The sequence below is a fragment of the Vipera berus genome (genome assembly GCF_964194415.1).
Source record: "Vipera berus genome assembly, chromosome: 1".
Classification (NCBI taxonomy): Eukaryota; Metazoa; Chordata; class Lepidosauria; order Squamata; family Viperidae; genus Vipera; species Vipera berus.
The window spans coordinates 5,329,865-5,357,217 of NC_138202.1; the positions used below are offsets into that span (position 1 = coordinate 5,329,865).

At 47.5% G+C, this 27,353-nt stretch overlaps 1 protein-coding gene across 5 annotated transcripts in view; it reads right to left on the reverse strand.

Moving 5' to 3' along the window:
• Positions 1-739: 739 nt before the first annotated feature.
• The window catches only part of CHAF1A (chromatin assembly factor 1 subunit A), a 42,718-nt gene continuing 16,104 nt past the window's right edge, over positions 740-27,353 (reverse strand). For 3 of the 5 annotated variants that reach the window (XM_081320909.1, XM_081320910.1, XM_081320908.1), the window contains 9 exons: positions 25,899-26,140; positions 24,637-24,697; positions 24,388-24,456; positions 21,895-22,121; positions 16,592-16,760; positions 14,444-14,524; positions 12,349-12,441; positions 10,622-10,880; positions 7,504-8,348 (listed from right to left, as the gene is read on the reverse strand). In XM_081320909.1, the coding sequence (XP_081177035.1) occupies positions 7,663-8,348; positions 10,622-10,880; positions 12,349-12,441; positions 14,444-14,524; positions 16,592-16,760; positions 21,895-22,121; positions 24,388-24,456; positions 24,637-24,697; positions 25,899-26,140 (1,887 nt within the window). In that variant the 3' untranslated portion in view covers positions 7,504-7,662. Of the gene's footprint in view, positions 2,669-6,412; positions 6,522-7,503; positions 8,349-10,621; positions 10,881-12,348; positions 12,442-14,443; positions 14,525-16,591; positions 16,761-21,894; positions 22,122-24,387; positions 24,457-24,636; positions 24,698-25,898; positions 26,141-27,353 lie in introns of those variants that run through there. The other 2 variants (XM_081320912.1, XM_081320911.1) reach the window with 1 other exon arrangement.

Below are 27,353 nucleotides of genomic sequence, written 5' to 3' on the forward strand. Positions count from 1 at the left end.
CCCGTGTGAGCCAAGACTTCCACCCAACCCCCCCCCCCGGGCTTCTTTTCCTGGCATTGAGACCCCCAACAGCTCCTTTTGATAATTTTAAGAAAACAAAATAGCCACAGGCTGAGCTGCTGGAGCTCCCCCGTGACTCGTCTCTTATCAAGTCTCCCCGTTGATACGAGGGAATACTTGAAGCTCGGCGCTGGAACTGTAGGGGTTCCTTGGCGCTTTCGTGACCCAGCTGGGTAACACCATCAGTGTTGGGGAGGGGAGGAGGAAAAGAACTGGTTGGGTGGGGGTTGTCCTTGGGTACTCTCTTGAGCTGGGTTGTTTTCTTGCAGCATCTTTGCAAAGATCACTCTTGATCTTGGAGCAGGCTAAATCGTGCCCGACGTTGTCAGGGCTGGCTTGAGGAATTCCGGAAGCCGAAATCCACGTATCTTCAAACGGCCAAGGTTGAGAAGCACAAGGCCGGATGAACGAAAGGGTCTCTGGAGCATTTATTTATTTTAATTTTATTCCATTTCTATCCCGCCCTTCTCCGAAGACTCAGGGCGGCTTACAAGCTTAGCAGTAGAGCAGCGATGGCGAACCTTTTAGAGACCGAGTGCCCAAACTGCAACCCAAAACCCACTTACGTATCGCTGGGTGCTGGGTGGGCGTGGCCATTGGGTGGGTGTGGCTAATTGGGCGGGCGTGGCTGCGCTGGTAGCGGCAGACTGGGTGGGACTAAAAAGTTCAATCAATCAATTCCAGCTTTGCAAGATCTTTTTTTTTTCCCCGCGAGAAGTTGAAATTGATTGATTGAACTTTTTATTTTTTTGCACACGGCGGCGGAGGCCTAAAGCGAAAAGGTTTTATAAAAGCCAGCTGAAGGGCTGGGGCGATGGCGCACGTGCCCACAGAATGGGCTCTGCGTGGCACCTGGGGCACGCGTGCCATCGGTTCGCCACCACAGATTTAGAGCTTCCTTGAGCAAAGCTTAAGTAAACCAGAATGCCTGGGGCTGAGTTAGATCTCTGAGCTCACTTCTCTTCTTTTTTTTCCCCCCTGCCTGATGAGGCGGAGGACGCTTGTTGGAAAGTCCAGAAGGAGCAGGATTGGGGCTTTTGGAGGGGGCAATGAGAACACAAGAGGGAACAGCAGGGAAGTTTGCAGACTTTTCCTTGGGGCTACCCGGAAGGAGAAAAACAGGTGGTTTGCTTGGGGAGGCGAGTTAGAATTCAGAAAAAGGCTGAGGTGCAACTCCTGGAGCAGAGAGACCTCTGCTGAGTGAGTATTTGGAGCTCAGGGCTGAACCGTGGGGTCCTCGCTGCTCTCTGAACTCGGTTGCTTCCTTGCAGACGTTTCACTACCCAACTAGGTAACGTCATCGGTGCTAGAAGGAAGGAAGGAGGAGGACGGTGGGATCCTGGGCGCTCTCTGAGCTGGGTGGTGTTCTTGCAGACGTTTCATTACCAAATTAAGTAACCTCAGTGCTAGAAGGGAATGTGGGGTTTGCAGGGCAGAGGAAAAAGAGGAGGAGAATTATGGGGTGCTTGGTGCTCTCTGAGCTGGGTGGTTTTCTTGCAGATGTTTCATGACCCAACTAGGTAACATCATCAGGGTTGGAAGGCAGAGGGGTTTGTGGAGAGGAGGAGGACTGTGGGGTCCTTGGTGCTCTCTGAGCTTGTTTTCTTGCAGGCGTTTTCATTACCCAACTGGGCAACGTCATCAGCGCTAGAAAGGTTTGCTCTCTTGTTTATATACAGCGGCCCGCACTACCAACTCAGACCAACAAACTTAACAACATACAGCAGCGTAATCAAGGTACCACCAAGAACGCTCCCACCAACACTGACAGGACCAGCCACTTGTTTATAAACAAGAAAGTAAACCCCACTGACTCCCCTTCTAGCACTGATGAAGTTACCTAGTTGGGTCATGAAATGTCTTAAGAAAGCAACTAAGCTCAGAGAGTACCAGGGACCCCACAGTCATCGTCCTCCTCCTCCTCCTCTCCACAAACCCCATTGACTCCCTTCCAGCACTGATGCTGTTACCTAGTTGGGTCGTGAAATGTCTGCAATGAAACCTCCCAGTTCAGAGAGCACCAAGGACCCCACAGTCCCCTTCCTCCTCCTCCTCTTCCTCCTCCTCCTCTCCACAAACCCCACTGACTCCCTTCTAGCACTGATGACGTTACCTAGTTGGGTCCTGAAACGTCTCCAAGCAAACAGCCAAACTCAGAGAGCAGCCCAGAGACTTTTTGAAGCAGACGTTTTCCTACGAGCAGCCATAAGATTAAACCCTTTTCAATTTAGGGTGGGGGTGGGGAAAGCACTGCATCTTCGACAGAGCCCATCAAAAATTCAATAATGCTTTTATTAGAGAGATTATACGCCCTATATTTTATTCACCTACAAACCCTCCCCCCCCTCTAACAATATGTCTTAAGCTTCCACCAGTTTGAAGCAGAACAAAGTGCTGTCTTCTCTTTACAAGGAACACAGTATGTTCAAGTATCTCGTCCAAAAAAAAAAAAAAAAAGGATACACGAGGGTTTTACAATAAGCTAAAAGAATTCTACATACGTACAAAAGGGGGGGAAAATAGGGATGTGTATATCAAAAGGCATTGTTACGGACGTTGCTGGCGGCCGCAGCAGCTGGCTCTGCTTCGGGGCTCCTCCGTTCAGGCGCTGCAAAGACACAACATTTCACTCAAAATGTCTACGGAGGTTGTCAAGTCCTCCAGGTCTTTCATTGTCCCAAAGGTGCTTCCCCCCCCCCCCCCCCAGGAGGCAACTGGACTTCCTTCGTTTTCCTTCGAAGACGTTTTTCGCTTCTCATCCCGGAAGCTTCTCCAGCTCTGGACTGGATGGTGGGGGAATGGAAAGATTTATACTCCTTGCAGGTCAGAGCAGAGGTGTGTCAAAACTGCCGGCCCACGGGCCGCTCGCATCATACGGAGGGCTGCGCCCACCCCACCTCTGGCCAGGCAAAAAAAAAAAAAAAAAAGCTGTGATGCGACACGTCACGCGACACGTCGACTTTGACACCCGTGTTTTAGAGAGTCATTGTGGCCACTTGGGAGGTTGAGCCATATCCTCGGGGGGGGGGGGGGTCACCTGAACGGTGCAAATGGGTGTGGCATAGTTCTGGACAGAGAGGACCGCTGGTTTGAAAGAGGGCTCAAAGAGGCCATCTGTGTCAAAGCTGAATGCCCCTCCCTCAACAGAGGGGGGAGGGATACGACATCATTTATCTCCAGTTTACAACACGGTCCTTTCGGCGGCTCCAAGGAGGCTCCACAGCCACTTGCACCACTCGGGGAACCCCGAGGACACAGGTAAGCCTCCAAGTGGCCTCCACGACCCTCTAGAACAGGGATGGCGGACCTTTTCGAGACCGTGTGCCCAAGCTGCAACCCAAAACCCACTTATCTGTCGTCGGGTGCCAGGTGGGCGTGGCCCATTGGCTGGGTGTGGCCCATTGGGTGGGCGTGGCTGCGGTGGTCACGGCAGACCGGGTGGGATTAAAAAGTTCAATCAATCAATTCCAACTTTGCGAGATCTTTTTTTTTCCCCCGCGAGAAGTTGAAATTGATTGATTGAACCTTTTTTTTGTTTTTTGCACACGGCGGCGGCGGCCTAAAGCGAAAAGGTTTTCTAAAACCCAGCTGAAGCGCTAGGACTGGGCCGACGGCGCGCGCGCCCACTGAGAGGGCTCTGCGTGTCCCCTGTGGCACGCGTGCCATAGCTTCGCCACCACGGGTATTATAGGGTTTCCTGCCTGAGCAGGGGGTTGGACTAGATGACCTCTAAGGACCCTTCCAACTTCTTATCATTATTAAAGGAGGCTGCATCTTCTCCGCTTGAAGGGCGATTTCAGCCGAGGGAGGCTAATTGTTAACAGACAGATGAAGTCCCCACCCCATCCATAATTCATCCCGAAGAAGTGTTGAAGAATGTTGGATTAATAATGTATCAGACAGCTGGGCTCCAACAAAGCCCATAAGCCTGGGGCGGCAGCAGTGGGGGGAGAGCGGGGGGTGGGTGCTGAATCCTTGGCTAAAAATACCACTTGGCTGCCTCCCCATTGCGTTCGCCACCACGGCTCTAGAAGAAGGCAAATGACCAGCTCTCGGCAAGGAGTATAAATCCTTCAATTTCCCCACCATCCAGTCCGAGCTGAAGAAGCTTCTTGGAGGAGAAGCGAAACGTCTTCAAAGGAAAAACAAAGTCCAGATGCCTCGTGGGGGGAAAAAAAAGGCACCTTTGGGATTTCACACACACAAAAAAAAGGCTTCCCATTTCTGTAAGGCAGGCAGGGTGACGCGGAAGCCCAGCATCTTTGCCCCCGCTGTGAAAATGGGAACCCTAGGATGAACGTGGGAGGTCAACACGAGAGAGGACGCTGTTTTTATTTTACTAGCCTTGGTGTGTGGCAAGACAGAGCCTCTTTATAAGTAGATTCAAGGTGGTAGACCTGTGTAAAATGGCTTCGGTGTTCCTCACAACAACTCTGCGAGGCGGGTTGGGCCAAGTAACACCAGCTGCCTGCAATTAGTGCAGGTTCGCATCCCACCAGGCTCAAGGTCGACTCAGCCTTCCATCCTTCCCAGGTAGGTAAAATGAGGACCCAGATTGTTGGGGGCAATTAAGCTGACTTTGTAATAATGCCGCTTGGGGGGGGCCGAAAGCCCTAATAAGCAGGCATATACATAGAATGAAGGCTACTGCTAAGTTTGTAAGCCGCCCTGAGTCTTCAGAGAAGGGCGGGATATAAATGTAATAAAATAATAATAATAAAAAAGAGTGGCGAGCCCAAAGTCACCCGGCTTAATTTCATTTAATAATAATAATGATGTTGGAAGGGACCTTGGAGGTCATCTAGTCCAACCCCCTGCTCAGGCAGGAAACCCTATCCCATTTCAGACAAATGGCTGTCCAGTCTCTTCTTAAAAACCTCCAGTGATGGAGCATTTACAACTTCTGGAGGCAGGGGGTTCCACTGGTTAATTGTCTTCACTGTCAGGAAGTTTCTCCTTAGTTCCAGGTTGCTTCTCTCCTTGGTTAGTTTCCATCCGTTGCTTCTTGTCCTGCCTTCAGGCACTTTGGGGAATAGCTTGACTCCCTCTTCTTTGGGGCAGCCCTTCAAATATTGGAAGACTGCTCTCCTGTCACCCCTGGTCCTTCTCTTCGTTAAACTAAGACATCCCCAATTCCAGCAACCGTTCCTTATATGTTTTAGCCTCCAGTCCCTTGATCATCTTTCTTGCTCTTCTCCGCATTCTTTCTAGAGTCTCAACATCTTTTTTGCATCGTGGGGACCAAAACTGGATGCAGTATTCCAGGTGTGGCCTTACCGAGGCCTTGTAAAGTGGTATTAGTACTTCATTAGTACTTCATGAGTAAGGCGGGACTGAAACTTGCCCAAAGTCACCTAGCTGGCTTTCATGTCTAAAGCAGAACTAGAACTCACTGTCTCCTGGTGATTGGCTCAGAATCACCCAGAACTCCTGTTTCCTGGTGGGCCAACACCTTAACCGCTACACCTTGAAGGAATTTCCTGCCTTTTGGTGAGGCAGTTGCATCTTTTTTTGTTTTTTTAAAAAACCTCACTGTTTGTTGGAAGATTGAAAGCCGTTTCGGAAAAGACGAGGGACGGTTGCAGCTCGGAACAAAAAGATTCCATCCGTGCTTTGAATGTAATTTGAACTGAACTGAATTGTAACTGAACTGAACTTTTATTTCTTGTTTATTTCCAATTTTCTTCGTTGCACTGCGTGACTCCGGATTCCCAGGGACTGGCCTGGACCCCTGACCTGGACTAACTACACCTCCAGGCTTCTTGGCCAGATTCGGGGAAGTGGTTTTGCCCTTGCCTGCTTTTGGGGGGCTGAGAGAGAGGGACTGGCCCAAGGACAGCCAATTGGCTCCATCCCTAAGGCAGGACCGGAACTCGCAGCCTCCTGTTTTCTAGCCCTGTGCTTTTGACCACCACCCCAAACCGACACTGGTTTATAGCAATAGCACTTAGGACTTATATACCACTTCACAGCACTTTACAGCCCTCTCAAAGCGTCTTACAAAGTCAGCTTGTTGTCCCAACAACAATCTGGGTCCTCATTTTACCGACCTCGGAAGGACGGAAGGCTGAGTCAACCTTGAGCTGGTTAGGATCGAACTGCCAAACTGCAGTAGCAGCCTGCAGTACCGCATTCTAACCACTGCGCCACCACGGTTCTTTTAATACAAGTGAAAATACACGGCTTAATACAAATTATCGTTCTGGGACCAGCAGTGGGCCTTGACTAGTTTGGGTAGAGATCTTTCTCAACTTAGTTGGGTCTGGTGGATTTATTTTCATGCGACACTGACGTTTAGCCAGCTTCATTTCCCCCCCTCGGGCTGCGGGCCTTTGAACAAGCAAGGATGTACCTGAATCAGCCGGCTTGGCTTGGCTTGGCTGTACATCTATGATTATGCATTCGTCGTCATCGTCTTCCTCTGTGTCTGCCTGAAATCCATCCATCTCTGCGATTTCGGTCTTGGAAGAAAAAACAGGCGTGTCAAACTTTGGCGTCAGCCCTCCCAAATGATCCAGTTAGAAAAGAAAGACTCTCGAATCCATGGTTAGCCAAGGTGCGCTTCGCTAAAGCCAAGTGGTTAGGCTGAAGCTCAGCCGGATTGGAGTTTTTTGTGCCCGAAGTAGGTTGTAAAATTGGGTTGGCTCCGAGGATGGCTGTCATGACTTACAGCCGTAACTGCCGGGCTCAATTAGGGTCGTAACTTGAGAACTATCTGTAACTAATGTCACGAGCCCCATTGGTAAAATAAGTAAAACCGTGAGCCAAGAGGGAAGACTCGTGGAGAAAACTCTTCATGGGGTTTTCTTGTAAGAGAAGTGGGTTCGTTTAATGATTGTAAAAATAAAATGGATGGATGGATGGATGGATAGATAGATGATAGATATAGACAGACAGACAGACAGATAGATATAGACAGACAGGTTGTAAAGTTGGGTCAGTCACATGATGACTAGCTTTGCAACCTTAATTACCAGGCTCAATTATGGTCGTAACTTGAGAACTATCTGTAACTAACGTCATGAGGCCCATTGGTAAAATAAGTAAAACCATGAGCCAAGAGGGAAGACTCGTGGAGAAAACTCTTCATGGGGTTTTCTTGTAAGAGAACTTGGTTCGTTTAATGACTGTCACAATAAAATGAAAAGATAGATAGATAGATAGATAGATAGATAGATAGATAGATAGATAGATAGATAGATAGACAGACAGACAGACAGATACAGACAGATATAGGTAGACAGGTTGTAAAGTTGGGTCAGTCACATGATCACTAGCTTTGCAACCTTAATAATCAGGCTCAATTATGGCCATAAGTCAGGGGTGTCAAACTCAATTTCATTGAGGGCCGCATCAGCATTGCAGTTGCCCTCAGGGGGCCGGGTAGATATGGCCTGGGTGGGTGTGGCCTACTGGGTGGGTGTGGCTAGAGTGTGTATGGCCTACTGGGTGGGCGTGGCCAGTTCTACATCGTTGGCATCAAGGGTGCCTATGGGGGCCTGGGCAGGAGTGGGACAGATTTGAGGGTCTCTGGCAGAAGGAGGGTCTCTGGGCCAGGGCCAAGGCTGTGGGGGCCGTTCCCTCACTCTTTCCAGGATGGCTTCACGGGCCGCATGAAACCACTTCGCGGGCCGGATCTGGCCCCCGGGCCTTGTGTTTGACATGTCTGCCATAAGTTGAGGACTGTACCCTAAGTGAATTCGGGTCTGAGAGTCTGAATCTCCACAATTGGCAAAAAAACCCTGAAGCAAAGGACGAGGGTGGCCCAGCTTGCCGAGGCGAAGCGGGAGTTGCCATCCTTACCTGCTCGGTCCCCGGAGGTCTCCTCATGAACTTGGTTATCGACATGCTTTGTGTTGACTTCCGTTTTGCGGAGACTGGGGGGGGCTGGGTTGCCGCCCCTCCTTGCAAACTGCCCGCTTCTTCCTTGGCCCCGGAGGGAACCTGGGTATTGTAGTTCCACTGACAGGGCACGGGCAGGTGCTCCTGGCCAAAGTTCTTCAGGACCTCGGAGTGGACGTACCAACACATCCGGTACTCGGGCCTCTTCTCGTAGACGGAGTTCTCGGAGATGATCCTCTTCAGCCTGGCTTTGGAAGGAAGGGCGTTCTCGCAGGTCGGAGTCTGCCCTTGGGAGACTTTGGGGCTGGCCTCTCCGCTGCCCAGGGAGGGAGCCGGATTGCTGGGGTCTGACAGCAAGCCCAAGCGGCAGCATTCCTGGAACTCCTGAATGATGACTTTGCTTCCGTGCACGTTGCCGTGAAGTAGGGGAAGCAGCTGGGCCAGAACTGCAGTGGGGGTGAAAAGCAGAAACTTAAGTCACACCAAGGGCGCCCCTGGCTGCTTGCTGGAGCCACGGACGTTGAGCCCTACAAGAACCGCTGGCCTTTACGGGAAATATACTGCTCAAAAAACATAAAGGGAACACTTAAACAACACAATGTACTGTATTTAATAGTAGGATGTCTCATCTTGTGTTCCCTTTTCTTTTTTTGAGCAGTATAGTTTGGGTTTTTCAAAGAGGCATTCTGGAACGGCCGAGGAAGAGCGCCAAGCGCTTCATCTCAACCACACTCACTTTTACATGTGTAGATTCTTTCCTTCCTTCGTTTCTTTCCCTTTCCCATCCATTATCTATCTGCTTATTTACCTACCTTTACCTATCTACCTTTATCTATCTACCTTCATCTATCTATCATCTATCTATCTATCTATCTATCTATCTATCTATCTATCTATCTATCTATCTATCTATCTATCTATCTATCTCTTTCTCTCCTTTTTCTCTCTCCCTCTCTCTCTCCCTATCCATCCATCCATATCTATCTATCTATCTATCTATCTATCTATCTATCTATCTATCTATCTATCTATCTATCCCTTTCTTTTTCTCTCTCCCTCTCTCTCCCTATCTTTCTCTCTCCCTATCCATCCATCCATCCATCCATATCTATCTATCTATCTATCTATCTATCTATCTATCTATCTATCTATCTATCTATCTATCTATCTATCTATCTATCTATCTATCTATCTTTCTATCTAAATTAACAGAATAAAAGAATTGGAAGGGACCCTGGAGGTATTCCAGTCCAACCCCCTGCTCAGGAAGGAAATCCTATACCTACCTACCTACCTACCTACCTTCCTCCCTCCCTCCCTCCCTCCCATCCACCCACCCATCCATCTCTGTCTGTCTGTCTGTCTATCTAAATTTATATGGCCACCCACTCACTCTTAGTGACTCTGGGTGGCTTAGAAAAACAAAAACCCAATATACAAATAACAAAATAACTCCTCTGGCTCCACCCCACTCTGGCTTCTCCAGGCCCGCTGGCAAAACCAGGTTTTCAAGACCCTGCGAGAGTGTGTTAGAGATTAAGAGGCCAATCTAATCTCTCCGGGGAAGAGGCTCAAAAGGAAATGGAGCCACCGCGGAGAAGGTCCTTCCCTTCCTCAGATTCCCGCCAGATGGACGTCCTTCAGAAAGAAATTCCAGTCAAAATTGTTGTCGTAACAGCCATTCGCTTTAGTAACCGTTCAAATTTACAACGTGACTTGTGATCGTTTTTCACACTTACGCCCATTGCAGCATCCCCTAGGGCAGGGGTGCATGGCTGAGGAATTCTGGGAGTTGAAGTCCACCAGTCATAAAAGAGCCAAGGTTGCCTACCCCTGGACTAAGGCAAGGGTAGGCAACCTTGGCTCTTTTATGACTGGTGGACTTCAACTCCCAGAATTCCTGAGTCAGCATGGCTCAGCATGGAAACCTCTCCCTTTCCCCTCAGCACGGCTGGCTCAGGAATTCTGGGAGTTGAGGTCCACAAGTCATAAAAGGGCGAAGTTTGAAGACGCCTCCTCCAAAGGTACAAACCAGTAGTTCCACCGTATGTAGAGTTGGTCTATAGCAGGGGTGGGCAACCTTGGCTCTTTTATGACTCATGGACTTCAACTCCCAGAATTCCTCGGCCAGCCATGGCACTTGGCAACTGGTTCATATTTATGATGGTCGCAGTGTGTCCCGGGGTCACGTGACCCCCTGTTGCAACCTTCGAACAAGCAAAGTCAATGTGGTGGGTGGGTGGGTGGGGGGAGAGCCGGATTCATTGAACAAACGGGTTACTAACTGAACAACCGCAGCGATCCCCTTAACAGTTGTCGTAAAATGGGACAGAATTCGCTTCAGAACCGTCTCGCTTAGGGACAGAAATTTTGGGCGCGTAAGTCGAGGACTGCCTGTATTGGTATTGTGAAATTGATGGCTGCTCTAGACCTTCTCTTTGACGTTAGGAAGTAAATGGTAAGTAAACGTTAAGAAACCCAAATGAACAATGTCTTATGTCTTTAAGAAGAGAACGGACAGCCATTTGTCCTGAAATAGTAGAGAGGGTTTCCTGCCTGAGCAGCGGGTTGGACTAGATGACCTCCAAGGTCCCTTCCAACTTCTTCTTCTTATTATTATTATTAATTGTCATTGCACTTTCCATAAAGGACCCCCCCACTTGTTCTGGGCAGGAAACACCCTTCTTTGCTCCACCCACCCACCCGCCCGCCCGCTTACTTTGCTGGTCTTTCGTTTTCTTTTTGCTGCTTTTCTCTATCAAGTCTTCCTCGCCGAAGCCGGACTCCAGGAAAGCAGCTGCAAACTGCTGCAGGACTCCCAGTTCCGCAGTTGTGACGGCGCTGTCCTGCTTGCCTTCCCAAACGCAACCGATCTTCACCGGCTGCAAGATGCGGAACCTCTTCCCCTTGGTGATCAGCTCGTCCCACTCCTTGGCTTTCAGCTTTTGGCGAGCTTTGTGGTTTTCGGGATCGCATTCCTGGATAAGGAGGGAGGGAGGGAGGAAGGGAGGGAAGGAGAGATGAGTTGACTCCATGGCGGGAGATTTAAGAGGCTGAGCCTCGCACCAGACTCACGAAACAGAAAGGTCGAATCAACAACTAAGGCATTCTAAAGATTCGGCCAGCCTCCTCTAGCAGCTGATGGAAATTCCCGGTCATCCAGGTCACCGCTGTCCCAAAGTTGCCTTCTTCTCCAAAGGCAAATGGACTTTGTGACCTTCCTTGCCAGAGTGGCTATATCAGGGATAGGCAACCTTGGTTCTTTTATGACTCGTGGACTTCAACTTCCAGAATTGTGCTGGCTCAGGAATTCTGGGAGTTGAAGTCCACGAGTCATAAAAGAGCCAAGGTTGCTTACCCCTGGGCTAAGTGAATCAGGGCAGGGTCAACGCTGCCAAGATCGGATGTTTTTGCATTGAAAGCAGATGGAAATGTAGCCATCTTTTTCCCCTTTCGCTTTTACGAGTTCGGTGACGCTGGGAGACGGGGGTGGGTGTGAATGAGAGTCCAGCTAGACATAACAACACTAAACCTGGCGTGAGAATCAAGGTTACTGAGCCCAGAGCTGATAAAAGAATTGGCGGGCTGGAGAGCTGGAGAGGAAGACCGCACCCTTCAAGCTAATTGGGGAACGTGGTTTATGATTATTAACTGGAGGAGGGAATTAAGCTTTGATACTAAGTGCCCAGGGGAGGGGAATTCAGTTTTTGGCTTCGATTATGTAAGTGCCGATATTATGCTACTCTAATAAAAGATGCTTCAAGGTAAAACAAAGCCTCAAAGTTCATCCGACAGATGAAGGGTTTCATCTGTCGGAACCATGACGTGCAGTTAAGTTAGTCACACGGTTGTTAAGTGAAACTGGCTTCTCTCCCCCCATTGACTTTCCTGGTCAGAAGGTCGCAAAAGGGGATCACGTGACTCCCGGGACACTACTGCGACCGTCATAAACACAGAGCTAGTTGCCAAGCGTCTGAATTTTGATTATGTGACCCTGGGGATGCTGTAATGACCGTGTGAAAAGTGGTCATTCACTTTTTTTTCAGTGCCATTGTAACTTTGAACAGTCACTAAATGAACTGTTAAGTCGAGGACTACCTGTAATATCAGCCCCACCCACCACAATAATGGTTGTGTATAACACACACACACACACACACACACGCACACACACACAGGGCAAAATCCTATCACATTTCTGACGCATGTGATCCACTAAAGCTTATGGTTTTTTTTAAAATCTTAATTTTATTCCTTGAGTAAAGTACGGAAGCCCAATGTATCTTCCAAAATAAGGGAACTCTTAACTTTGGGTTGCAGCTTTTTGACAGGGGTCAATCCTGAGGACTAGTACATTGTCACCAGTAGATCAACATCTACTCAATAGCTCGTTTCCCCAGCCTCTTAGCCTTAGGAAAATCCCCCCCCCTTCTCTTCAGGACTTACTTCAATCACACCTTCGTCCTCCGAAAGGTATCCATGGGGGACAAAAAACCCGTCGTCCTCATCTTCCTCCTCTCCTGCATCTTCTTCCTCATCCTGAAGGACAGGAAACCAGGGACAAGATTATCTGCTGCTACCTAGGATTGAACTCCCAACCTTCCAAGCGGGAGGCGAGTGTCTTCACCTCTAGGACACCACACTGCTCATACCTATCTATCATCCATCCATCTATCTCTCCTCTATATCTATTATCTATCTATCTATCATCCATCCATCTATCTCTCCTCTATCTATCTATCCATCCATCTATCATCTGTCTATCCATCTAGCCATCCATCATCTAGGTCTATCTATCATCCATCCATCCATCCTCTATCTATCTATATCTATCATCTGTCCAACCATCATCTATCTATCTATCTATCTATCTATCTATCTATCTATCTATCTATCTATCTATCATCCATCTATCCATCATCTAGGTCTATCTATCATCCATCCATCCATCCATCCCTTATCTATCATCTATTACCTATTATCTGTCTGTCTGTCTGTCTATCTATATCTATCTCATATCTATCATCTATTACCTATTATCTATCCATCTATCATCTATCTATGTATCATCTATCTCATATCTATCATCTATTACATAATCTATCTATCTATCTCATCCATCTATCCATCCATCATCTATCTCATATCTATCATCTATCTATTACCTATTTTCTATCTATCTATCTATCTATCTATCTATCTATCTATCTATCTATCTATCTATCTATCTATCTTTTATCATCCGTCTATCCATCTATCCATCCATCATCTAGGTCTATCTATCATCTATCCATCCATCATCTAGGTCTATCTATCTATCACCGATCCATCCATCCATTATCTATCTATCTATCTATCTATCTATCTATCTATCTATCTATCTATCTATCTATCTATCTATCTATCTATCTATGCCCCTGACCTACGCTCATTCCGCTGGGACAGGAAGGCTTGGCTCTTTGAGCTCTCTGACCCAGGCTGAGAATTTTAACTGGGGTTTTATTTTCAGGGATAATTTAATCTTTTAATTCTCTTTTAACTTTGTATTTTATATTGATATGATTTTAAAATGCCCTGTAAACCGCCCTGAGTCCTTCGGGAAAGGGCGGTATATAAATCTAATAAAATCTAAATCTATAATCTATCTATCTATCTATCTATCTATCTATCTATCTATCTATCTATCTGATTTGTGCTTAGAATGTAGCCGCCCTGAGTCTTCGGAGAAGGGCGGGATATAAATGGGATTAAAATAAATAAATAAATATCTACCTACCTACCTACCTTTTATCATCTGTCTATCCACCCATCATCTAGGTCTATCTATCATCCATCCATCCATCCATCCATTATCTATCTATCTATCTATCTATCTATCTATCTATCTATCTATCTATCTATCTATCTACCTACCTACCTACCTATCTTTTATCATCCGTCTATCCATCTATCCATCCATCATCTAGGTCTATCTATCATCCATCCATCCATCCACCCATTATCTCTCTCTCTCTCTCTCTCTCTCTCTCTCTCTCTCTCTCTCTCTATCTATCTATCTATCTATCTATCTATCTACCTACCTACCTTTTATCATCTGTCTATCCATCCATCATCTAGGTCTATCTATCATCCATCCATCCATCCATCCATTATCTATCTATCTATCTATCTATCTATCTATCTATCTATCTATCTATCTATCTATCTATCTATCTATCTATCTATCTATCATCTATCTATCTATCTATCTATCTATCTATCTATCTATCTATCTTTTATCATCCATCTATCCATCCATCATCTAGGTCTATCTATCCATCCATCTATCTAACCGCCTGTCTCCCTGACACCCCCCACAACAGTCCCCTTCTCACGCGGCCCCTTGGGGAGGCTAATTGCCCCCCCTCTTCCAGAGCATCAGGACAGGGGAGCTGCGGAGGACCCATTTCTGTGTTCTTCACCGTGTCAGTCACAACGTAGGGCGGTTTTCTCCTCTTTGAAGGAGGCGCTTTTCTGGGTTAGAGGAAAGGCTTAGACTCACCCCTTCGCTGTGAGAGAGGGACTCGCCCGGCTCCTCCTCCTCCCACTCTTCATCGCTCTCCACTTCATAGTCCAGGAGCTTCTGCAGGGGGAGAAGCAAGGCAGTGGAAGCTCAGCAAGAGCCCTCCAAGGGCTGGACAAAGTGGGTGGGGAGAGAGACATTGACTGAAAAGGTAGAAACACGGAAGAGCTGAAAAGGATCCTAGAAGCCAGTGAATCCCAATATCTGGGGGGTCCACCTATTCTCCAAAGCCCCTGAAGGCAGGAGAAGAAGCAACAGATGGAAACTAATCAAGGAGAGAATCAACCTGGAACTAAGGAGGAATTTCCTGACAGTGAGGACAATTAACCAGTGGAACGACTTGCCTCCAGAAGTTGTGGTGGCTCCATTATTGGAGGCTTTTAAGAAGACACTGGAGAACTGTTTGAATGAAATGGTATAGGGCACAGGTCTGCAACCCGCGGCTCCGGAGCCTCATGCGGCTCTTTCAGCCGTCTCCTGCGGCTCCCGGTCTTCTGCCATGTGCAGTCAAAAAAGCGGGACTAAAAAAGTTCAACCAATCAATTCAAATATTCAGGGTAGGTGCATATCTCACCTTGGCTCCACTCCTCAGTCAAACCCTGTTCTGCGCATGCGCGCATGTATGCGCATGCCCACATTGAGGAGCCTTGGTGGAGCAGTGGGCTAATGCCTCCTTAAGTAACCCCAGCTGCCTGAAATTAGTGCAGGTTCGCATCTTGACTCAGCCTTCCATCCTTCCCAGGTAGGTAAAATGAGGACCCAGATTGTTGGGGGAAATAAGCTGACTTTGTAAAATGCCGCTTGGGGGGGGGGGAAGCCCTAATAAGCAGGCATATACATAGAATGAAGGCTATTGCTAAGCACATTTGATTTGTGCTTAGTTTGTAAGCCACCCTGAGTCTTCGGAGAAGGGCGGGATATAAATGGGGTTAAAATTAAAAAAAATCCTTGGTAGTTTGTTTAGTGGAGCTTTATATCTTCTGCCAATAGATCTTTCTCAAGATCTATTTGTGAGGGAACCGGTTCCGACTGGCTCTTGCACTGTTTCAGGTTGCTGACCCCTGGTATAGGGTTTCCTACCTTGAGCAGGGGTGGGGCTGGGGGGGTGGACTAGAAGGCCTCCCAAGTCCCTTCTGACTCTGTTTATTGTCATTCAATCTGCGGCTTAGGACAAGATCTCCAGACCAGGGTTCTCCAAACTTAGCAACTTTAAGACTTGTGCACTTCAACTCCCAGAATTCCCCAGCCAGCACGGGACGCTTTCCACATAAGATTTACCCTCCTTCCATTGATACCCCCTTGGCCCCAGCGTCCTTTTAACCTGTTTGAAGAATGTACAGCAGGGGTAGGCAAGCTTGGCTCTTTTGTGACTCGTGGACTTCAACTCCCAGAATTCCTGAGCCAGCCATGCTGAGGGGAAAGGGAGAGGTTTCCAAGCTGAGCCATGCTGGCTGAGGAATTCTGGGAGTTGAAGTCCACCAGTCATAAAAGGGCCAAGTTTGAAGACCCCTGAAATAAGGGGATGTAATGTTCTGAGATCACCACAGATGGGGACTGTAGCCAAGAAATTAAAAGACGCTTGCTCCTGGGGAGGAAAGCCATAGCAAACCTAGACAGCACACTAAAAACCAGAGATGTCACCCTGCCAACAAAAGTGCGTCTAGTCAAGGCTATGGTCTTCCCAGTTGCAATGTATGGCAGTGAAAGTTGGACCATAAGAAAGGCTGAGTGCCAAAGAATGGAGGCCTTTGAGCTCTGGTGCTGGAGAAGACTCCTGTGAGTTCCTTGGACTGCAAGGCGATCAAACCGGTCAGTCCTAGAGGAGATCCACCCTGACTGCTCCTTAGAAGGCCAGATCCTGAAGCTGAACCTCAAATCCTTTGGCCACCTAATGAGAAGGAAGGACTCACTGGAGAAGAGCCTAACACTGGGAAAGGTGGAGGGCAAGAGAAGAAGGGGACGACAGAGAAGGAGGTGGCTGGATGGAGTCACCGAAGCAGTAGGCGTGAGCTTAAATGGACTCCAGCAGATGGTAGAGGACAGGAAGGCCTGGAGGAACGTGGTCCATGGGGTCACGATGGGTCGGACACGACTTCGCAGCTAACAACAACAATGTTCTGAGCTTACCGTATCTTTGGCCCAAGGGTTTCTAGGTCTTATTGAGAAAGACCTCCTGTTCCACGTGCCCCAGTAGGCAGGCCGATGATTCTCACAGAACTGCAGTAGTTTCATTCTTCCAAATTTCTTCCTTTCAGGCACATCTTCTGCCTGGCTGCTGCCCACAATGACGACATCGCTGTTGAACCGAAAAAACAGCCTGCTCAGTCTTGGATGGAGCTGAAAGTCGCCCATGCGCTCCATTAAAACGAAGCTCATAATTAGCACTACCGTATTTCCCTGAAAATAAGACCCAGCCGGAAAATAAACCCCAGCGTGATTTTTTTCCCCCAGGACGCTCGTAATATTAACCCCGCCCCCAAAATAAGCCCCAGTTAAGATCGCCAGCCAGACGGACGCATTTAGGACCGTATTTCCCCAAATATAAGCCCTAATGGAAAATAAGCCCTAATGTGTATTTTTGGAGCAAAAATTAATATAAGGCCCGGTCTTATATTTTTTCAGGGAAACACAATGTGATAATAATGCTTGACTAACAAGAGAATGACTTTTGTCCATTTCTGTAGAGAGGCTTCGATTAAAATTGAAATGGCGGAGGTCACAGATTAAAAAAAAAAAGAGAGCGGAAGTTAAGGAAAACTGTGTCCTGCAAAGCCTTGGTGGAGCAGTGGGCTAATGCCTCCTTAAGTAACACCAGCTGCCTGCAATTAGTGCAGGTTCGCGTCCCACCAGGCTCAAGGTTGACTCAGCCTTCCATCCTTCCGAGGTAGGTAAAATGAGGACCCAGATTGTTGGGGGCAATTAAGCTGACTTTGTAATAATGCCGCTGGGGGGGGGGGCGAAAGCCCTAATAAAGCAGGCATATACATAGAATGAAGGCTATTGCTAAGCACATTGATTTGTGCTTAAATTGTAAGCCGCCCTGAGTCTTCGGAGAAGGGCGGGATATAAATGGGATAAAAATAAAAATAAAAATAAATAAATAAATAAAGCACTCCAGATCAAAGAGAAATGGGGAAGCGGAGGGGGACCAGTCAGAGGGGAAGAGAACTAAAGCTTTCTGTACTGGACGCACAGAAATGTCAGGCCCCCTGCAGTGAAAACATCTGGGCAGGATGACTTAAGGATTAATGTGCATCACAAAGCACACCATCTTACAGCAGGGAAGTTGCGAGCACTGTCGAGAAAGACAATTTTTATTAATATCCGTTTATATCTGCTGAAGCCCCCCCTTGGAGAATTTATTTATTTTTTATTTTTAATTCCATTTATATCCCGCCCTTCTCCGAAGACTCAGGGCGGCTTACAAGCTTAGCAGTAGCCTTCATTCTATGTATATGCCTGCTTATTAGGGCTTTCACACACACCCCAAGCGGCATTATTACAAAGTCAGCTTATTGCCCCCAACAATCTGGGTCCTCATTTTACCTACCTGGGAAGGATGGAAGGCTGAGTCAACCTTGAGCCTGGTGGGATGCGAACCTGCACTAATTGCAGGCAGCTGGTGTTACTTAAGGAGGCCTTAGCCCACTGCTCCACCAATAATTGTGTTGATCAAGTTCAGGCCTTATGGCTACTGTAGAAATATAGGTGACCAAAAGCTGTGGCCTTTTGCACAACAGTGTGCTTTTGCGAACTTGCGTATTTCTTTATGTATTTAAAATATGAAACTTGAACGTTAAGGGAATTAAGGAACTGGCATGTCTAAAGAAAAGAAGAAATAGGGGAGACATGATAGCCGTGTTCCAGTATCTGAGGGGCTGCCCCAAGGAAGAGGGGGTCAAATTATTCTCCAAAGCGCCAGAGGGCAGGACGAGAAACGACGGATAGAAGCTAATCAAGGAGAGAAGCAATCTGGAATTAAGGAGAAACTTCAATTGACAAGTGGAACAGCTTGCCACCAGAAATTGTGGGGGCCCCATCACTGGAGATCTTTAAGAGACTAGACAATCACCTGTCTGAGATGGTGTAGGGTGAGAGTCAGAACAATTAAACAGTGGAACTCCTTGCCACCAGAAGTGGTGAATGCTCCAACACTGGAAGTTTTTAAGAAGAGACTGGACAACCATTTGTCTGAAGTGGTATAGGGTTTCCTGCCTGAGCAGGGGGCTGGACTAGAAGACCTCCAAGGTCCCTTCCAGCTCTGTTCTATTCTAGTCTATGATGTAGGTTTCACAACGACACATGTTATGATGGTAATCTGGAAAGATACAGTCAGAAGAAAGAACAAGGAACTGATTTAGCTAATGTTAGACTCCCAGAAGCCATGCGCTTGTGGTTTAATGAGTTTTTCCTCTGACGGTACACAGCAGTTCACCTGTAGCCAAGACAAGCTGGAGCTTATAGACAAGCTGAGCAAGGGAAACATGGGTCCTCGCACCAGGGCGATATGTATGCAATGCGCCTCAACTTCAGGTGAGTGCAATTCCACTGGTGTTGGGTGACCCCCCCATCACCACACACGTGACTCAGGAAGCCTCAGTGGGTATGAATTTGGGGAGTTTGATTTGAGGGGATCGCTGAAGGAGCCTATAACACCCTCATTCTATATATCAGATCGGTGTTGTGATTCAGTGTCAGCCTGTGCTCCCAGCAGCTGAGTCCAATGAATCTGAGGAGGAGGGGGGGGGGTTGGAGAGCCTTTGGTGTGGGAGGGAGGCTCTGATGCACTGCAGGACTCGCAGTTGCCCCTCCAGTTGTGTTCCTCACGAGGCTCAGCTGTGTCAGGTGGTGGTGTCGGACTCAGAGGAGTCACAGCTGACTCTGTTCAGAGACGCTAGAAGCAGAAAACAATCCAGCAGAGCAGAGCAAATCAATGAGGCAACTCAGTGAGAGGAGGAGAAGGCAGTGAGAAGCCACGCCTTGGGACTAAGAATAAAAGGGGATGGTGTGGGCGGGGCTGGTTACTGAAGGCAACCGTTCGGAGACGTTCTAAGGGAATCCTGGTCTGTTCTTGATACTTCTGTTTAACTCTTGTTTGTTGACTCTTGTTTGATATTTTGATTCATTCATGGAAGGAAATATTCTGTTGCTTTTTTGTTTGAACTGTAAATAAATTTGGGTTGGGTTTTTCCAACCCATTGACTGTAAAAAGGAAAAAGGGGTTGTCCCTGACACACAAACAGGTCCAGTCATAGGCTGGAACAGAACAATCGGCATCAGGTCTCAGTGTGAGCCCAGCCAGGGACACGAACAAGGCTTATTTACATCCCAACCTTTCATTCAGGAACTGAAACTCACATTTTCTTTTAGCTATGAGGTAACTTGTTCTAAACACAGACAGTGCTTGACTTATGACAATTGAGCCCAAAATTTCTGTTGATAAGACAGTTTTTGTGCGGGTTTCGGCCCATTTTGCGCTTTTTTTCTCGCCACAGCTGTTAAGTGAATCGCTGCAGTTGTTCATTTACTAAGAAGGTTGTTCAGTGAATCTGGCTTCCCTATTCAGTTTGCTTGTCAGAAAGTCGCCAAAGGGGAATCACGTGACCCCAGGACACGGAAACCTGTTGTAAATATGAGCCAGCGGTCGAGAGTCTGAATTCTGATCACGTGACCGTGGGGATGCCGCCACGATGGTGAGTTTGGAAAAGGGCCGTAAGTCACTTCTTTCAGTGCTGTTGTAACTTTGGTCACTAAACGGATGGTTGCAAGTTGAGGACTACCTTGATAATTGGTTAGTCACCCAGTCACTATCAGGGACTGATAGGAGCTTTAGGAATAGGTCTTCCTGTTGCCAATCCCAACAGCTGTCCATTGTGACCCCAGGTTTTCTTGCCTTATTAATTACAGACAGATATGTCACCGTGTATATAAAGTAAAGGTAAAGGTTCCCCCGCACATGTGTGCTAGTCGTTTCCGACTCTAGGGGCCGGTGCTCATCTCTGTTTCAAAGCCGAAGAGCCGGCGCTTGTCCGAGGACGTCTCCGTGGTCATGTGGATGGCATGACTGGATGCCAAAGGCGCACGGAACGCTGTTACCTTCCCACCGAAGTGGTCCCTATTTTTCTACTTGCATTTTTACGTGCTTTCGAACTGCTAGGTTGGCAGAAGCTGGGACGAGTAACAGGTGCTTACTCTGTTACGCGGCACTCGGGATTCGACCCGCCAAACTGCCGACCTTCTGATCGACAAGCTCAGCGTCCTAACCCACTGAGCCACCACGTCCCTTTTAACGTGTATATAAAAACACACAAAAATAGGGCGTCCCTCTCTGTGTGTACGCTTATTACTTAAACCACCCTTGTAAGCCACTGGACCAATCTGGAGCTTTTTTTTACAAACACATCTGGTTTTTCACAAATCAACCTCACTTTCAAGTAGCCCACATTTAAGTCAAGATAAATTACGAACAGGGCCAAGATAGAGCCTTGAGAAGGCACCTTTCCCCCACTGTGTTGATTCAGAAAGTTGCCCATTTATTCCTACTCTGGGTTATAAATCCCTATAGCAGGGGTAGGCAACCTTGGCTCTTTTATGACTCATGGCCTTCAACTCCCAGAATTCCATGAGTCATAAAAGAGCCGAGGTTGCCTACCCCTGCCCTATAGGAACAGCAGCCGTGGTGGCACAGTGGTTAGAGTGCAGTATTGCAGGCTACTCTGCTGATTGCCAGCAGTTCGATCCTGACCGGCTCAAGGTTGACTCAGCCTTCCATCCTTCTGGGGTCGGTAAAATGAGGACCCAGATTGTTTGGGGGGGGGGGAAGAGGCTGACTCTGCTTAGAGAGGGCTGTAAAGCACTGTGAAGCGGTATATAAGTCTAAGTGCTATTGCTATTCATTTGTGCCAGGTTAGAGAAGCCGTGATGCTCCAATGGAAGAAGGCGGCAGGTCTCCTGGCTTGCCTTTCCACCCTAAGCATCACGGCCTGTGGTGGAATCAGCAACTGAAGTCGGGGAGTGGAGTTAAGAGAGTGGCTGGCATGGAGTCCCTTTGAGGAGGAAGTGATGGAGACCTCACCCTCCTTAAATCCCAGGAGTGCTTATCTGGTGGCCCACAGAGACGCAGTGGCTAGAATGCAGCATTGAAGGCTGACTCTGCCCACTGCCAGCAGTTTGATGATGACCGGCTCAAGGTTGACTCAGCCTTCCATCCTTCTGAGGTCGGTAAAATGAGGACCCAGATTGTTTGGGGGGGGAAGAGGCTGACTCTGCTTAGAGAGGGCTGTAAAGCACTGTCAAGTGGTATATATACGGTAAGTCTAAGTGCTATGGCTATTGCCCTTTTGTTCCTGAACCGTTATTTTTATCCAAAGTGTTTCGCTAAAGCCACGTCTGTTCCAGGACAGACCTCCATTCCAGGAAGGTTAACTCACCTGTTAATCCCGTCAGCATCGGGGCTGCAGACAAGGGTGGGCTCCGATTTCCTAGGATCCCGACTCTTCAGTTCTTCCAAGAAAGAAGTGTCACAGCTCTGCTCTTGCACGGACCGGTCTATTCGGTCGGAGAGGTCCTGATCGAAGGGCACCCGGCAAAGCGGAGCGAGGACCATGTTCTCCTTGATCTCAAAGGGAGCAAACTTTCCACACCAGCCCGCAAGAGTCTGAAAACAAGAGGCCAACTTTATCACGCTGTTCGTAACCTGGGATGGAAGTTTCATCTTTGAAGCCCAGAAAAACCACACACTTCCAAAAAATATATGCTACACACCCACACCTGAAGCCCTTGTAAACGGAACAACACCGACACTGACACCCTCCAAACTCCGCTAAAGATGTTACCTAGCCTGGTAACGAAATGTTCATACTGATTTAACAGCTAACCAGCTTATGTAATTTAAGAGGTAATAATGGGAATGACCCAGCAGGGTCTGCATCCCTTTAAGAGCCTTTTTACAAAAGGGAAGGCTCTGCTGCTGTGTTCTCTCTCTTCCATTTCCTGCTGTAACTGTGGTCTGTTGGATCCTGCTGTATTAGCACGTGTATGTATACTGTTCCTGGTGTATGATATTGTAGATAGTGTAAGACAAATCACCATTTACTATAGACCACTGTTTACTGTGTTTACTCCTGGGTTATCTCGCACAATAAGACTGTGCATGTTCCGACAGGTAATGGGCCCAGAGAGAGGAGAAACCCAGTGAGAGTGTGACCTAGAGCCAGAGGAGTTAGGGCTTGTGGTTTGTGGTGGTAGCAGGCAACATGGACTCTGTCAGCGTAATGGGAGGTTTCGTAGTATCTCGTCTGAATGAGACAAACTACCTCCCCTGGTGTCTGCGAAGGGAGTAGTTGTGGACGATAGTTACATGATGCTTACAGGTAGTCCTCGACTTGCAACCATTTGTTTAGTGACCGTTCAAAGTTATAACGCTTGTCAACTCTAAAACGAACCTGGCTGCAGCCATTTATGTATTTTGTATTTGTATTTTGTATACAACATTGAGCAAATCTTGTGGGAACAAAAGATCATTCCCATACCGGAGGGGAGAAAGAGGATTACTTAGTCAGAAAGCCCCCCAAATTGTGCTATTGGACAGCATGAGTCAAGGGGTGGGAATTGTTACATTGTATTTACTTTGATTCTTTGGGGGGGGGGGATGTTTAGATCTGGTTTCACTTTTGTTCGTGCCGATATTAAGTACCCAATAAACATGTTCTTTGAGGAACTTTCCTGCCTCGGAGTTCTGATTCATTTGGTCTCATCGATCGGAACCTTGACAAACACATTGAAAAAACTGACGCATGACCATTTTTCACCCTTACGGCCGTTGCCACATCCCCGTGTTTATGGATGGAGGTGTTTGTCAGCTGGTTCCTATTTATGATGGTCGCAATGTCCCAGGGTCATCTGACCACATTTTGCAACCTTCTGACGAGCAAAGTCAGTGGGGAAGCCAGATTCACTTAACCACCATGTTACTAATTTAACAACTGCAGTGATTCATTATAATAACTGTGGCAAGAAAGATCATAAAATGGGGCAAAACTCACTTAACAACTGTCTTGTTTAGCAATGGAAATTTTGGGCTCAATTATGGTCCTAGGTCGAGGACTTTTTTTAAGAAAATGTGTTTAATTAAATTATTTATTATATTAATTAAATTAATTAAATATTGTTATATAATTAAATGAATTATAGATTGTTATATAATTAAATTAAGTATAGATGCTAATAGGCTATTATACAACATTCGGAGTGTGGGGACCTTCTAGTTCAGGTATTTTATGGTGTTAGCCAGGATGGGGACTGCAGCCAAGAAATTAAAAGACGCTTGCTCCTGGGGAGGAAAGCCATGGCAAATCTAGACAGCACACTAAAAAGCAGAGACATCACCCTGTCAACAAAAGTGCGTATAGTCAAGGCTGTGGTCTTCCCAGTTGCAATGTGTGGCAGTGAAAGCTGGACCGTAAGAAAGGCTGAGCGCCAAAGAATGGAGGCCTTTGAACTCTGGTGCTGGAGAAGACTCCTGCGAGTCCCTTGGGCTGCAAGGCGATCAAACCGGTCAGTCCTAGAGGAGATCAACCCCGACTGCTCCTTAGAAGGCCAGATCCTGAAGCTAAAACTCAAATACTTTGGCCACCTAATGAGAAGGAAGGACTCACTGGAGAAGAGCCTAATGCTGGGAAAGGTTGAGGGCAAGAGAAGAAGGGGACGACAGAGAATGAGGTGGCTGGATGGAGTCACTGAAGCAGGAGGCGTGAGCCTCAATGGACTCCAGAAGATGGTAGAGGACAGGAAGGCCTGGAGGAACGTTGTCCGTGGGGTTGCGATGGGTCGGACACGACTTCGCAGCTAACAACAACCAGCCAGGAAAAACACTAATAGTTTTAAACACCTCAATGGTATACAAAAATAATTAGAAGACTTACTTTTGGAGCAGGTTGGGTTTTTGGTTTTTGAAAGAACCGGGTGATTTCAGCCTTTTCTGCTTTGAGACGCTAGAATCAGAAAATTGACAAGATTATAGGTTACAATCCATGAGATGAAGAACATCATTGCAAACAAAGCCTCCTCTAACACAGAGAAGGCAAACATTGTGTGAGGTCAGAAACACGTCTGTTCGAGCTCTGCGTTCTAGCTGAAACAGAACAACAACAAAAAAGTGCTGCTATTTTTACCTTCTCTTCCTCTTTTAAGCGTTTTTCTTCTTCTTTTTTTCTTTTCTCTTCTAATTTTGCCCTTCAAAATAAAGCCCAGGTTTAGGAAAATATAATCCGGGGTTTACAAAAAACAAAAACGACAAAAAAAAAAACACGCCCCAGCATCGGGAGCATTCAAACATGACTCAGTTAGTCTCCTCCACACCCCAAAACACGGGGTAAGGGTGTTCCAGTCCAGGAACATTTCGCAGATCCTTTGTTTAAAAGGCACTTTTTGTGCGAAAAGCTTCCATCTGAATTTCTAATTCAAATCCATCGTACGATCAAGAGATCCGAAAGGCAGCCTTGGAAATATCCATCACGACTGGATAGCAAATGGCAGTGGAGCACAGATCAGACCTCACACCTTGGGGAAGGAAGGAAGGAAGGAAGGAAGGAAGGAAGGAAGGAAGGAAGGGAGGGAGGGAGGGAGGGAGGGAGGGAGGGAGGGAGGGAAGGAGGGAGGGAGGGAGGGAGGGAAGGAAGGAGGGAGGGAGGGAAGGAAGAAGGGAGGGAGGGAGGGAGGGAAGGAAGGAAGGAAGGGAGGGAGGGAGGGAGGGAAGGAGGGAGGGAGGGAAGGAAGGAAGGAAGGGAGGGAGGGAAGGAGGGAGGGAGGGAAGGAAGGGAGGGAGGGAGGGAGGGAGGGAAGGAAGGAAGGAGGGAGGGAAGGAAGGAAGAAGGGAGGGAGGGAGGGAAGGAAGGAAGGAAGGAAGGAAGGAAGGAAAGAAGGAAGGAAGAAGGGAGGGAGGGAGGGAAGGAAGGAAGGAAGGAAAGAAGGAAGGAAGGAAGGGAGGGAAGGAGGGAAGGAAGGAAGGAAGGGAGGGAGGGAGGGAGGGGGGAGGAAGGAGGGAGGGAAGGAAGGAAGAAGGGAGGGAGGGAGGGAGGGAGGGAAGGAAGGAAGGAAGGGAAGGAGGGAGGGAGGGAGGGAGGGAAGGAAGGAGGGAAGGAGGGAGGGAGGGAAGGAAGGAAGGGAGGGAGGGAGGGAAGGAAGGGAGGGAGGGAGGGAGGGAAGGAAGGAAGGAAGGAAGGAAGAAGGGAGGGAGGGAGGGAGGGAAGGAAGGAAGGAAGGAAGGATCCTCGTCAATGGTACTCTGAGCAGCATTAAAGCAAAGCAGCCAATCAGTAGAATACGATCCCATCAAGAGAAAAGAGCAGCCAAGTCCAGCTAGCGAAACCCCCAGAGCATATCAGAGCAAGGGAAAGCTGTGTTGATTGGCCATCCCACGTGATCATTTACTTACTCCAGAGCTTCCTGTCTCTCTTTCCGTTTTTCCTCTTTCGCCCGTTGTTTTTCAGCTTTCTCCTTTTCGTCTTTCTCCTTTTTCTCTCTCCTTTCTTTATCCTTCAGCTCCTTCTCTTCTTCTTTCTTCCTCTTCGCCTCCTCGCGGGCACGTTCTTTGGCAGCCTTGGCTTCCTTTTTCAGCTGTCTCTTCTCCTCCTGTTCAGCTTGCAGTTTCTGAAGTTTTTCGGCGCGTTCTTGGTCCTTTAAAAAAAAAGAGAGAGAGAAACCCCAGAAGTGTCTTTAGGAGGAATTCTTGACACTGTCACGTTCCCCGCGGTCAAGCAGTGCAATATGTGTTGACGGGTCACAGGTAGTCCTCAATTTACAACCATCTGTGTAGCGACCGTTCAGTGTTGCGACTGCACTGAAAAATGTGACTTATCGCCAGTCCTCGGACTGACAGCCACGGTTACATCATCCAAACCTGGGTACTTGGCAACCGGGATCCGTTTGTAACAACTGCAAGATCCCGGGGATCACGTGATCACCATTTGCGGCCTTCCCAGCCGCCTTCCAATACGCCAAGACGACGGAGGAAGCTGGATTGGCTTAAGAAAGGGAGAGGTTTTCAAGCTGAGCCATGCTGGCTCAGGAATTCTGGGAGTTGAAGTCCATGAGTCATAAAAGAGCCAAGGTTGCCTACCCCTGGCCTATACCGTAACTCAATGGAAAGGTTTAAACTCACACAAACTCACCTATTCCTTCTGTCCTCTTTTTAAAAGTACCTGCCCTTCAAATTTCAAATGAAATTCTATTGACACTGGGGGATCTTGAAAGAAGCATTGGCATAGTTGCCACCCTCAAATCTTTTCCTGGTTTGCTATTTTTTGAAAAATTCTCCCTGTTTTTACAGCTGTGGGAAGTAACATGGCTACTGTAGCTGGAAGGTAGGGAAGACTCAGACCAACACTTGCCACTTTGTTAACATTGAAACAAAGAAATAATTAAGTAACTTAAAAGGGGTTACAGATTTTGATTCCTGGTGTAACACTAAAGATATTCTTAACCCCATCACTCTCATAGGAGGAAGTTTTCACTCTGAAGTTCATTCCAGCTTGTCCTTCCAACCCCACCCTCACTCCCCAAATAATTGTTTCTGTAGTATCCTCAAGTTTTGGCAAGAGATAAGATACCAAAAAGCAAAACAGAGGTTAAAAAGCACGCAAAACCAGGAGTGCAAAAGAAGAAAAAAGGAAAAGGAAATAAATACCCCCCCACACACATACACACTTTCTTCGGTACAGAGACGGATGTAAAATACATTGACCTCTTACTCTAAAACCAACAATGCAGTGTCTCTATAATCATAAACAGTGCAGGCCATCAAATCCCAAAATTAAATCTTCATTTCTTTCCATTTCTAGCAAGAGGCCCATCAATGGTTTCAAATAGAAACAACGGTCTTTTCTTTACA